Source organism: Cnephaeus nilssonii (assembly GCF_951640355.1).
Source record: "Cnephaeus nilssonii genome assembly, chromosome: 15".
Taxonomy (NCBI): Eukaryota; Metazoa; Chordata; class Mammalia; order Chiroptera; family Vespertilionidae; genus Cnephaeus; species Cnephaeus nilssonii.
This window is the reverse complement of record NC_137086.1, coordinates 31435053-31448868: the sequence shown is the minus strand read 5'-3', so window position 1 is coordinate 31448868 and position 13816 is coordinate 31435053. Positions and strand designations below refer to the sequence as shown.

At 45.3% G+C, this 13816-nt stretch overlaps 1 protein-coding gene across 3 annotated transcripts in view; it reads right to left on the bottom strand.

Annotated features, from left to right (window-relative positions):
• The window catches only part of CCDC85A (coiled-coil domain containing 85A), a 178122-nt gene that overhangs the window by 157904 nt on the left and 6402 nt on the right, over nt 1-13816 (bottom strand). For all 3 annotated transcript variants that reach the window (XM_079791548.1, XM_079791546.1, XM_079791547.1), the window contains exon 2: nt 8004-8952. In XM_079791548.1, the coding sequence (XP_079647674.1) occupies nt 8004-8952 (949 nt within the window). The remainder of the gene's footprint in view (nt 1-8003; nt 8953-13816) is intronic.

Genomic DNA, 13816 nt, shown 5'->3' with positions numbered 1-13816 from the left:
ACATTGTGTGTGTGTGTGTGTGTGTGTGTGTGTGTGTGTGTGTGTATGTATAGAAAGCTTGGATAATTAAAACACTCTTTTGAGCAATCACCAAACCCAACCTTTGCGCCTGACATATCTGTCTCATAGAAAAGCCTAAATAACTGAGGATATGAAAAACACTTAATAACTGTTATTCCTGAAGTTGTTATCTTATAAGTGACTGTGTGCCTGGTTTCACTCCAGGCCCATGACCAGGTCCCAAGACCTGCTGTACCCTTCCATAATGATTCCGGTACAGAAGCTCTGCTCTGTAATACATGACTCTCTGTTACGTGAAAACTGTAAATGATTCAACCAGATGTGAATAACCCAGTTACAGCCCTTTATCTCAGGGAGGACAAACCGGTATTGCCTTTATAAGGACGGTAATGCAACCTGCTGTTTCTCTGCCACTTTCCCTTTTCTAAATCCCTCTCTGCCACTGCCTGGCTGTGGCTTAAGGATCCTCTTTCTCAGAAAGAGCAGCCATTCTTCCCACTGGAGGCTCCTGAAGGGCGCTCTCAAGAGGAGGTGATTATGTCAGGCACCGCAGTAACTTGAACCTCACTGTTTCGCAGATTAGACAGAGACACTTCTAACTAGAGCTGAGATTTCTTATCTTTATTCTCAAGTGTCCCATGGTCTATTCTTGAGATGGAATCTCCAATTTCCTAGAATTCTTGCAATTCAGCCTATTTCAGAACTTGAAATTATTCTCAGTATTTCCCAGAGTCAAATTCAAAATAAATTTTTTTCTTGAGTGTGCTTGTCCTAAATATTATGTATTAAAGTACTAGTAAGAGCAACCTGGTTGAGTCAGAGTACCTAAGAAGCAAACATTTCTGAGTTTGTCTAGAAAGATCTCAATTCTCTAAGCATAGTCAAGACCCCAAAAATAAGCAAAAATGAACCTTAGGAAGCCAAAATAATTACAAATGCATGGCACATGGGCCAGGCACTAAAGCTCATGCACTTCATTCATATAAGGACACTTCGAGACCCTTCACTCTTATTTTAACCAGTTCTCATCAGTGTGGTTTTTCACTCTCCTGAGGTATGACCAGCCATTAGCAAAAGCAGAACAGAGTTTAGAAACAACAATGAGAAAATGAGTTAAGTCAGGCCAGCTGAGGACAGCAAGGAATTCCGCTAACAGTAGACTGGTACTTGAAGTGACTTAAATTCTATTATTTTAAAATAGACATGGTCGGGGCAGAGAATAACCACCTGGGGCCATTCAATGTAGGAACTCATAGCTCTATCTAGCATAGGAAGCCCTGGGGTCTCTAAGCATCAGAAGTGTCTAAAATCTGAGACTGTTTAGAACCTAAGGTCATAAATTTCAGTCGGAAAGACATCATCAAGCATACACTGACCCAATGGTGATACACAAGTACAACCTTACCCTTTTTTTTTTTAACATCAGCAAAATATGGCTTCACACTCTTATTTCTGACCAACGGAGCTTGACTGAGATCTCTACACCAACGCATCCAGAATAATCTATCATTACTATGAGTAAATGCATAACCTTATAGCAAATCACTGTATCTGCATTCATTTGACACTTGCGAAGTTATCTCATGAAGTAGAATACTTGCCCTAACTTTTCACTCCCCCCATGCTTCATTCTAAATTCTTTCTATTAAAAAGATAAATGCATCACTAATTCAATAATCTTTTTTTTTTTCTACTGTATCTTCTGGAAAGTTGCAATAAATAGGAAAATGCAAACATCTAATTGATTTCAGTTGGATCTAAATGACACAACCATAATCAGCTGAAAGGGATTCTGGTTGACCACAGCAGCAACTAGCTTTGTGGCTGGATGCATTTGGGCATTTGTTTGACTAAACAGTCAACTGAATGCTTGACACTGTTCAGATGCAATATTAAACTTAATAAAATATACATGTACACACACATATACATAACAGATTGTAGATACAGAAAATCTCCTTTGGAAAAAGATGAAAAGAATCCCCTGGATTTAAAGAACATGTCTAGTTTTGTGCTATTATTACGGTGGAGTTGAAAACCTGACATTCTACTAGAAAATTCCTTTCCACGCCATCTGGGTTTTGCAGTAATAGTTTGCGTCTTAGATATAGTTTAAGAAATTTCAAAATATGCCCAATAGTAAGTTTTTATGTCATTATATAAAAATGTAATCTAATACATTCTTAAGATAAATGTACAAGTATGGTACAATAACTGATTCTATTTTTCAAAACTTAAGTTGACGTCCTATCAAAGTGGATATAAGGCTACCAAATTATCGTATTGAAGTTTGAAGATCAAAAACTATTATCTATTTTTTAACCATTTCCATCTCAGCTCACACAACAGAAAATATAATCAGAGATCCTCAATTAAATCAGTTCTGAGATACTGTAACCATTGAAATTTTTCTCCCAAGAGATATTCAATTTCTGTTGTCCAAATTCATTCTTAAGGGATGCTATGGCTTTTTATAAGCAAAACAGAAGATTAATGAGAGCAATTATTCATGCTATATTGCAGTACTATTTAATTTACAGATGACCTTGCTTCAGAAAATCCTGCTGGGCTTCTCCACACACAGGTTCTTACCCGTCCATAAACAAGGCCATTTTGTGATATCAGCATTTTTGTCCACTCATTAATAACCTCAACAGAGAATAAGGAGCAGTCCTTAAGACCCAGGGTAAAACCTATAAACTGGGAAACATGCATTCACATTGCAGACGCTGTGTGATCTACATGCACCATTGGTATCCACCAGAAATGGGTTAAAAACTCACGTTTTCTCCCTTTCCCTCTGGATGCAAAGGCTTTAAAAAGTAATCTTGAACTATCCATGTACCAGGGTTTCCCAAACTTAGTCTAATAATTCCACCCGCCAAAAACTCAAATTTTTAAAGCATAGCCCCCCAAAGTGCATTATAATATAGCCTGGCTCTGGGCTGAGAGGCGTGAAGTCTTACAGTACCTGCTGGGGTCAGTCCTTCTCAGTGCTGGCGTTCATTTCAGCAAAAAAGGGAAAAGTTAACTTTCTCCTCCCCAGGAGGCTTGGGAGTTTGAGAGCTTCACCCACACACCAACCCATCTTAAAACGCCTGGGGCAACAGGTTTCACCTGAGGAGCTCATTTTGCAACGTGCCCAGGCCCAGTGCCAGACCAATTCAATCTGCATTTGATTGTGGGGCCCAGGTACAGGTATTTTTTCACAGCTACCAGGGATTGTAATCTGCAGCCAGACTGGAAAACACGGCTCCAGAGCAGTGATTCTGGATCAGAGGCAATTCTGCTCACTCCCTGGGAACATTTGGCCCGGTCTGGGGACATTTGAATTAGTCACACCTGGGGGTGGTTCATGATTACAGCCCAGGATGCTGCTAAATCTCCTAAAACACACAAAACGACCCCCTCAAAACAAAGATTTCCATGGTCCCAAATGTGAGCAGTGCTGCTGCTGAGAAACTCCTGCTCTAGAGAAAGAGTTAGTGGGAGAAACAGCACGCTCTTTCTATCTCTAGAGATACTCCCATGAAAGAGGAAAAGAGGCGGTAAGAAGCTTTCAGGAGGGAGACTTGCAACCCTGACACTCGGTCCTGCCAGGCCAAACGCAGTTCTGAACGGACCTTGTCTAAGACAAGTGAATAATGCCCTGTGTGTGCTCTCATTGCTAGGTGATGTCGAAGGAGGGTATGAAGCTATTGTTCACTGGAACCTGCCCTCAAATGTCAAATTAATGATAACTGAGCAATGCTTTCAGAAGAAAGATCAACAATAAAATAAGGAGTAATGTTTCTTCTATGAATTTTTTCTCAGTTGCTGATAACCAGAAATATGTGCTTCTAGGATTAAAATAAAATTCTTGTTACTATTTTTTGACTGGATTCATCATGTCCCACGGGTGGACTACTTGTAAAGAAAGGCCTGATGATCAGAATCATGCCTGTCTGGAAGGTTAACAATAAAACAGAGCTATTGCTGCTGAAAGAACCTGAGTCATCCCTGGCACCCATGACCTGAGCTTAAAAAGTTTTCTGTTAAAAAGCAAAGATCTGCCAGCTGATACCTGGAAGCAAAAGCCCTTGGGTCTCCTTGTGAAAGGGAACACTTTCACCTAAAAAAGTTGAATCCAACCTTGGATTTCAATGGAATGAGGTAAACGAATCCCACATTCTCCAGGAGGCTATCAGTTTGTGTACATTTATAGCTAGAAGTGGCTATTCATAATTACTTAACTTACAAATCTGGAATACAGCAAGTAACTTGAATGAATAGACAACTGCCTTAATGTCTAGATGTGATAAGTGTTGAATCTGCTTCCTCTTTGCAAATGGAACTCTCTACAAATTGAAATCAAGTAGTTGAATAATAACTTCTAAACAAGGAAATGCATTCATGAGCCTTTTGTTCAATTTGCAGATTTTTCCCCCCTGTGGCCTTTTTTTTTTTTGTCTTTGCTTTTGAATCAGCTACTAATTGAAAAGTGGCTATATAGCCTTAGATATTTTTAAGAGAAAACTGCCTAAAATTTGTCTTTGCATCCAGTTGGAAATTAAGCCAACTGTTTTAACCAAAGGAAACTTTTGGAGGTCAAGTTCATCTACTAATTAATCCAGTAGCTTGCCACTGAAGGCACAAGAAGACTTAAAGAAGCTCAAGGCACAGTCAACTAAAACAGCAATTGTTTTCACTAATGTTTCCTCCGTGTACATATTGTGTCTTCTTGGAGGGATGTATATCCTTACAAGTAGGACAATATCCCACCATCTCTGTTTCATTCTGCCATATAATGCAGACACTTCCACCTACTCTCACCTCCTTTCTGTTCCTATAAAAGCATGCAAGTGTTCATCCAAAACACTCGGATCTCACACCAACTGCAACAGAATGAGTCTGTAAGTGACTTGGCAAATCTGCAATTTGAGATTAAACTTGCTACTGGTTCCTATCTGTTTACAAACCAATGACTCAAGCAACGTGTGCGGTGATTTGTAAGTATAAAAGATCATGTCTTACCATCCATATCAAAAATTAATTTGTAACAGCAGGATAAATACAAGCTGCCAGTGCCCAAGTTTATAGGCTGATGATCCATGAACATTGTGCCACTTCATTTTCCAATTAATTACTGAACTAAAAACATAATGCAAATGTGCTACAAATATACCTTGGTGAGGATATCAACTGTCAAAAGATTTGTCACTTTAGAATGAGAAAAGAAGTAAACACAAAAATATTAAATACAGTGACATTCTAAATGACGCATCAAATTTTTAACTAAATAAAATGGCTACATTTTAAAAATCGTTTGCCTGACCCACGATATTTATCTGAATCCAAGCAACAATAAGTCATGATGTAATGTCATCCTTATCTAAAGACATACCTTACTTTATGCCAGGCATCGTTTAAAAGTCGCACCTAAAAACTTTCCTTGTACACTAAATCATACATCGATTAAACTCAATGAGTTTTACTTTAAAAAGTCATTTTGTAGAGAGAATTGTTGTGTAAGTTAACCACCTGCCCCTAAGTAATTTTTTTTGTTGTTCAACATACACTCTCCTTAAAATAGTGCACACCATTTACTTCTCATGTTCATCAAAAAGTAATCAAGAAATGGAAAAGTCATTAGCGTCACCTTCCTGTTAACCCATTACCCCCTGAAGACAAGCTTCCTGTCCATGACCCATCTTTGGTAGTAGCACAACCGAAGTATCTTTCTCGATGACTGTCATGCCTGTGAGAGCTGCGCAGCCAAGGCTGCCCTCAGCATCGGGGCACCATCTCTGCCCCTCCTGGAAAGAGTGAGGGACGTGCAGTGAACGTAAAAGCCCCAGTCAGCCAGGAGGCCTCTGCACAACAGGAGAATTGGCTTCTCCCTGTCTCCATCTCCCCACACAAACAACCAATCATCCTACCTTTCCCACCCTTTCCAGTTCCACGTGTGCTTAAGAGAACATTGGCTGCATTAGAAGCCAAGCTTTAGGAGTCAATTTTCAGCACTACAAGAAAAGGATTAAGATGAAATGGAATCCAACAGGCAAATCCCCAAGTACAATACTGAAAATTTACCCCACTGTGTCGCTGCTAGAATTGGAAGCCACCACTGCTCAGAGCTGACTGCCGCTGACTCCTGAGCAGCTTTCAAATAGAGTGAGAAACCTCAGACATTTTGGATGAAAAGAGCCCACAGTTCATAAAACCAATTCATTTTAGTTCCAACTCAGCCAACCATAGGTAACATAAAAGGATGGTAAGGGGTTTTTCATTTGTTTTTTAAAGAAATTATTTTTTCCCCCTCTCGAGTTCAAGGTGGTTTCAGAACCAAGATGCAGAAAATTAAACCTCTTCCAACGGTTTACAAACTTGGGTTTAGAGCCACCTCAGCAAATGCAGTGCATATTATGCTGTGGAAAGCAAAGGAGTGTCCAAACACATCTGTACAGTTTTTAAAGGAACATTTAGACAACCGAAAAATATTTCTCATGTTAAAGTCAAAGAGCATGCTATTTAGAATTCGTTTCAGGGAGTTTGGTTGGGAGGGTTGGGTGGTTTTGAGTGAGTAGAGAAGGAAATCATGTGATACATTTTAGATGCAAAGTAAAGTCACACATTCATGCTAAGGCCCCCAACACCATAAAAAAAATCTTCAAGGTCAAGTAAGGCATATTTATAGGCATTCAGGCAACCCAGCATCAAGCCTGTTTAGGGACAGCATATTTCCTTTTTAATGATATTGGTTTTCATAACAAACGAGTAGCCCTGTGCACGAATCCGTGCTCCAGTAGCTCTCTGCGGGGCCTGGCTGCTCCGTGCCCGCTGCCCAGAGGCTCTCCACGGCCCAGAGGCCCATCCACGGCCGGGCACGGAATGCTTGCCTCGTCGCCACAGCGATGAAGCAAGCATTCCACCAGGCCAGTCACTCTGCCCGCTCTCGGAGGCTGCCCGCCCCGGGACTGGGGGACTCCGGCAGGCTGAGAGGATTGGGCACCGCCATCTTGTGGCTATGGGCACCGCCATCTTTGTGATGGAGTGACAGTTAATTTGCATATTACCCTTTTATTAGATAGGATAATCATCTATCTATCTATATATAAAAAGCCAGCGATCAGAATGCCATAATGACTGGTCGCTATGACGTCCACTGTGGCCAATGAATCAGCCAATGAGGGTTGGGGCTCCCAGCCAACCTCCCACAGCCCTCCCCCCCATGGTCCCAACCTCCCATCGGCCTGCCCCACCCCATAGGCCTGCAGCCCCTCCCCCAGTCAGCTCTGCCCCCAATTGGGGCAGGGCCCCCCCCACCCCATTTGGGGGCAGGGGCGGATGGCCCACCACCCACAGCCCCTCCTCATGACCCCAATCAGGGGCGGGACCAAGGACCAATCACCCTAGGCCCCTCCCCACAGCCAGGCCAGCCCTGATCAGGCAGGGCAGGGCCGGCCAGCCAGCCAACCTCCCGCTGTCTCCTCTAGACAGGCCTGGTTCCGATCTGCCCCAATTGGGGCCAGGCCAGCTGGACCCCACCTGTGCATGAATTCCTGCACTGGGCCTCTAGTTTATTATAATTGGATTAGGAAACCTTTTGGTCACCTGTTCCACCAGTGAGCCCCAGCAGGAGACTGCACACAACTAGGAAAACGCTCAACTTCAAGATGGAAGAATCTTGGACTGGATCTGGTTTCATCTTCAGTTCCCATAAATCTCACCCCGACTACTCAGCGCCCCCTGGAATTACTGTTCCTCTCCCTCCTCTAGCCCCTCCTCTTCTTCTCCAAGCTTACTTGACTGATAACTGTATAAACTAAAACCATTGGAAGGGAAGAAGCACACATCATGAATTAGGGCAAATATTTGCTCCTCCCCCAACCCACCCCCAGGACAGCGCCTGCACTTTCTAACCTGTCCAGGCCGCCCTTTATCATTCCGATCTCTCTACAGAGCAGCCCGGCCAAAGCAATCCCCAGCACGTACTGACCCACCGTTCATGCCACTGTAGACATTCCGGTGATGGGGCGACACTTCCTCTGGCGCCTGTCTTCGGAGGGTGCCCTCCCGGCTGCCGCCGCCGCCGCCTCCGCCCACGTGTTTGTGGTCAGGGCTCCCCGCGAAATGCTGTTTGAGGTGCTCCGGGCTGGTGCCCCTGGCCCTGGGGAGGTGCTCCAGGCTCCCCCCGAGGGCGTGTTTCTGCAGGTGCTCCGGGCTCCCCCCGCTGTGCCTGGCGTGCTCGGGGCTGCCCCCGGCTCTGTGCTTCTGGAAGTGTTCGGGGCTCCCGCTCAGCACGTGCTTGGGCAGCGTCTCGGGGCTGCTGCCAGGGTGCGGGTGCCTTTGCTGTTCGGGGCTGCCCTTGCACAGGGGTTTGTGGTGCTCGGGGCTGGGTCCTTTGAGGGCTTTGGGGTGATCTGGGGTCCCGGAGGCCCTGGGTTTCTGCAGGTGCTCTGGGCTGGCGCTCCTGTGCTTGGCGTGCTCGGGGCTGCCCTCCGCCCGCGGCTTCTGCAGGTGCTCGGGGCTGCCGCCGCTCGCGTGCTGCTTGTGGTGGTCGGGGCTGTCGGTGCTGCCCGCGCTGGAGGTGCTGCTGCCGTCGCCCACGTCCCGCACGTAGGGTGCGGTGGAGGCGGTGAGCTGGCACAGGCTGGCCTGGCTGTCGATGGAGCAGCGGCTGCCCGCGCAGCCCGCGCCCTTCTCCTCGTCCAGCAGCACACAGAGCTCCTTGAGCTCCATGTTCTCCTTCACCACCTCCTCCTGCTTCACCTCCAGCTCCTTCAGCTTCTGCAGGTATAAGGCCACTTCCTTGTGCATCACCCCGGCCGTGAAGCGGCCCAGTCGCTGCCACTCCCGGGACACCCTCTTGCCTTTCTGCCGGTCGTCATCCAGGAAGCAGCAGAGGTCCCGCAGCTCCTGGTTGTCCTCCTGCAGTTTCTGGTTGATATCCTGGGAAGAGAGAGACAAGCACTCAGGAACCTGCGCGTGAGGCTGCATCAGGCTCAGACTCAGGAGAGGCAGCCTGGAACTGGCCAGTTCTTCCTACTGTTACCGGACGAGGGGAGGGGAGAGGAAGCCATCAGGTTTGTAACTATCCATAAAAATAAAAATAACAGGTATTGGTTGTGCTCCCCGTCTACTGCTTTCCGTGTATTATCCCATCTAATTTTCACCAAAACACTTAGGGGACCATGACTATTACGGTTCTTTTACAGGAGAAAACACCAGACCTCGCAAAGTTTGTCTTGTCCAAGGTCATCCATTCAGTATTAGGGAGCCGCTTCTCATTAGCAGGGAATCAATAAAAAAATAAAATAAATTTCAAAAAAAACCGCTCTCCTGTCCCACCTTCAAGGAGGAGAGATGGCTGCTCCTGACTTGTGACTTGCTTAAAAGGCCTTTCATCTCACAAACAAGCACTGCCTAGGCCAGTGATGGGCAACCTTTTGAGCTTGGTGTGTCAAACTTCGCCAAAAAACTGAGCATAACTCGGGTAGTGTGTCACTTTGAGGAAAAAACTAACTCCAAGACTCTAGTCGCAAATGTTTCATCCTCAGGAGCAGCAAATGTTTCATCCTCGGCATGCGGCCGCGTGTCATCAGAAATGGCTACGCGTGTCAGTGCTGACACGCGTGTCATAGGTTCGCCATCACTGGCCTAGGCTTCCAGTCCATGGCATGGGATTCCCAGCCCCAATTCCCCCGCCAGAGGGAACAGCACAATTGCCCTCTGGGGGCACTTCAGTCCTGCAAATCCAACCAGCCACTGGCCACACCCCCTACACATCTCCCAGGCACCGCACACGGAACACAGCAACGCTGAGCTCATGTTCAAACTGCCCTCCCCAAACTGCACCTCTTGGCAAATGCCACCTCCACCCATCCTGTTGTTCTTCATAAGAACCTGTCGTTGTGCTGGTGCCTCCTTCTCCCTTGCCTGCCACTTCTGAGCTCAATGAGTCTTCTGAAATCTAGCTCCAAAATGTGTCTCATCTCATCACTCCTATGCTTAAAACCCTTAACAGCTTCTCACTGCCCTTAGGAGAAAGTGCAAAATCTTTCCAGTCTCATGAGGCCCCCAGGCCTCTGGGCCTGCCTACTTCTCCAACATGAATGGTGAGTCACTGATTCATTCGCAGATGTTTAGTAAGCACCTATTATGTGCCAGACACCAGTCCAGCTGGTGTGCAGCAAGACCCTGACATCCTACAGCTTTCATTCCAATGGGAAAGACTAGCAAAGAGCAAATACAGAACAAAATGTCCTGTAGAGAAAAGTGCTGGGAAGAAAATAAAAGCAGATTGAAGAATACCTTTAAAAAAAAGAAGAAGGAGGAGGAGGAGGCACCTCTGCAAAGACGGAAAACATTTCAGCAAAGGCCTGAGTGAAATGAAGGAGCAAACATTTGAGAGGTGATCCCAGGCAAAGAAAATGTCAAGTGTAAAAGCCCTGAGACAAAGGTGGCTCCAGCTGCAGAGAGGCTAGTATGCCACAGTGAGGAGCGAAAGGAGGGCAAGGTGGGAGAGAGGTCTGAGAGGTATCGGCTGGGTAATGCAGGGCCTCCTCACCCAGAGGAAGGACTCTGAATTGGTGAGCAGAGGAGAGAGGAATGGCATGATAGGATTCAATTTGTAAAGAATCACCATAGTTTTGTGTGAACAATAGATTGGCTGGGGGGCAGGGGGAGGCGGGTAGAAGAGAGGGAGACAGGCTAAGATGGAAGCCCAGAGACCAGCTAGGAGGCTGCAAGGCTAGTCCGGATAGAGGGAGATGATGGTGGCTTTGACACGTGGTAGCAGTGGAGAAGGTGAGAACATCCCCTTCCCATCATGCACTGAGCCCCACCAACATGCCCTGTTTCTGGACCAAGCCCTTCCCCTCCTCCACTTGGAATGCTTTCCCCCAGCCTTTTACAGAACCTTTAGGTCTTACTTTGTTACTTCCCCATAGAGGCTGTCCCTGACCACTGCCCGCTATGCTCTACCATTATCCCTTAGACTTTGCCTCTGTTGCACTTACTACAATTTGTAATCATATATGGTTGAGTGTGGCTATTAGTCATGTCTTCATCCTCATCCAACTGGTCATGAGAGTGGAGACCACCCTCCCCCCTGCCCCCCGCACCATCTATTCTGTTCACCTCTGTGCATCCAACACCCCCACTGTAGATACGTGAAACCCAGGAATTTAAATATTAATTGAGAAGTCCCCATTTATGCTCCATTCACACAGTTTATTAAAGCACCATGGTTTGGTGGGGGTGCGACAGGGGTGGCTACCTAAGACTTCCCCTGCTCTACAAAGCCCGAAAACTTCTGGCCTTGTGACTCTGTCATCTAATCCAGAACTAGAGGTACTCAGAGTGGGGCCTTAATTCTCTTAAATTCAGATTAATTCCAACACTTTCCCTGCTACTGACAAAAAATTAACTAGAAAACCTCTGTCAACCACGCCCTGCGCCTCCAAAGATGATGCTCAAGGCCTGAGGGAGAAGAGGATCTGTGCAGCTGAGTGTTCCACTCCATTGCCAACTCTTGGCATCGCCGTCGCCTGTTTCCTTGTCTCTAACACCCATCCCTTCCTTCACTTCTCAATGCCACTTTCTGGAATTTCCAAAAGCTTCTCACCTGGCCTCCCTCTCCTGGTCTGCCTCTGCCCCTCGGTCTTCCCCATTCCCACACCTGCTCCAGTCCAAGCTGTCTTTGGCCAGACTGAGGTCCAAAAACACTCCCTGCAGGCTATGTCTCTCCTGCATATGAACCCTTTTATAACCCTGCACATCACCTCCCCTTTGCCAGGGAAAATGAATGAACCCTTGGCCCCCTTTAACTTCCTCTAGGTCCGCTCATTCTGAACCCTGATTTTGTCTGGTTTTCCAACTAGAAAATATGATCCTCTCCCTTATATGAACTTATACAAGGATAAATTCCTCTAAGAAGACTCCCCCAACCCTAGAACGACACCTGGAGTACAGCAGCACCAGGAATGAATGAATGAGAGAATTTTCCCACTCTCTGCTTACTGCCTGTAAGATACACTAGCTAGAGGACTCATTGGGCATCTTTTTTTTTTTAAGGTAGATGTCTTAGCTTCTGGAGGCCAGAGTTCATCCCAATGTCCTTATTTGCATATTTGACACATTTGGCAGGGTGCTTTGCATAGAGTGAACACTTAATACGTGTTTATGGACTAACAAATCCTTTAAAGCCCTAAGCCTGTGTTCAAATAGGATACAGCTCTAGCTACTGCCATGTTGGAGTCTACAGTAGTAACAGAATAAATAATCAGAAGCTGTGGACATTCTGAGAAAATAATACTAAACAAAATTAACCTTTCTAAGCTTCAAAAACTATCCCACATTTAGCTCAATCCTGTCATTTCATAGAAAGTTCAAATCATGTTCTTCTTCCTGTAACTAAATTTCCTTCTGAAAATACTTCCCTCTGACTATCCTACAACTATTTCTGATTTCTCCAGAACTGGGAAGTAAACAGGACTTGTACTACTGCAGGCTTCAAGGAGTTAATGCCCTTTCCAGATGGGGTGAAACAAATGCTTGTCAGAGTTCCCGCTGGGGGAGAAAAGGATGGGTATTGGCCCATTCACTTTCCTTCAGCACAGCTCCTTCTTCCTATTATTAGTTTTCCTGAGAATAGTATTTACTCTTCAATGCTGAGCTACTTCCTTTGCCTTCTGATGGACAGTTAAGCAACCAACTTGATAACAACCTTGTGAGCCAGCTTCTTCAAATCTGCCACATTAAGACTTGGGCTTTCTTTTTCAAAACACGAAGTGTTCTTATAACATTGCCACGTGCCAACAGACATTATCCTTCTGTTTAAAATGGACTTTTAAAAGATTAAACCATCTCATAGCACACAACCCAAAATTTTATTCATAAGACTCTCAAGTAATGTATCTGTGGTTAAAGGAGAATCGTTTTTGCTATTTTTCATCATTGCAGGATGGGAAATCGGTGTTTTGGGGAGCAAGGGGGGAAATTAATGTGCTGACAAGATCCAGTTCCCCCAAACCCACCCCCACTTCCTAAAATGCCAGGTCATAGTAGTTTGAGTGTTGGTACATGGTCAGCAATGAACAAACGTGCTTCTCAGAAATACAGTTCCTTATAACATCAGAACCCTAATCTCTTTCCTCCACCTGTTCCAGTAACACATATTCTAACCAGCGAATGTCAACCACCAAAGAAAAGAAAATCAGCCTATGTTGAACATTTATATCAGTATGACCTTGAGAAAGCTACTTAACCTCGCTGGCATTTCCTCACCTATGTATCAGTATCCCCAATTAGCTGATGAGAATACTGAGGCTCAAAGTTAACAAGCTACCCAGATTGCAGACTCCAAATCCTTTGTCTTTCCACTGCCCCATACTGCACTGCCTCCCAAATGTTTAAATACAAACAAGTCAGCCAGTGACTGGACAGAATCACAGGCCCCTCAAAGAAAAATAACTGATGCTCCCATCTCCCTACATCTACTGCTACAGTACACCGAGCAGCCTTGAAAATATATAGACAGCTCCCAAAGGGCATAAAAAAGAAAAAGTGTTATGGCCTTAATTACACTAAATTTAGTCCTCACTTGAGAATCCCAAACATCAAAGGCAAAATATATATATATATATATATATATATATATTCCTTCCAGAAGTATTCAGCCAACCGCATTAATAGATCAGGAAAGCTCTGAGCCAAGATGGTGAAGAGAAGGGAGATGATTGGCCTCTCAGCAGGGTCTAAAACAGCCTCTTGAGAGGTGGGTTAGAGGTCTTGCAGACACCACCTTGCAGCT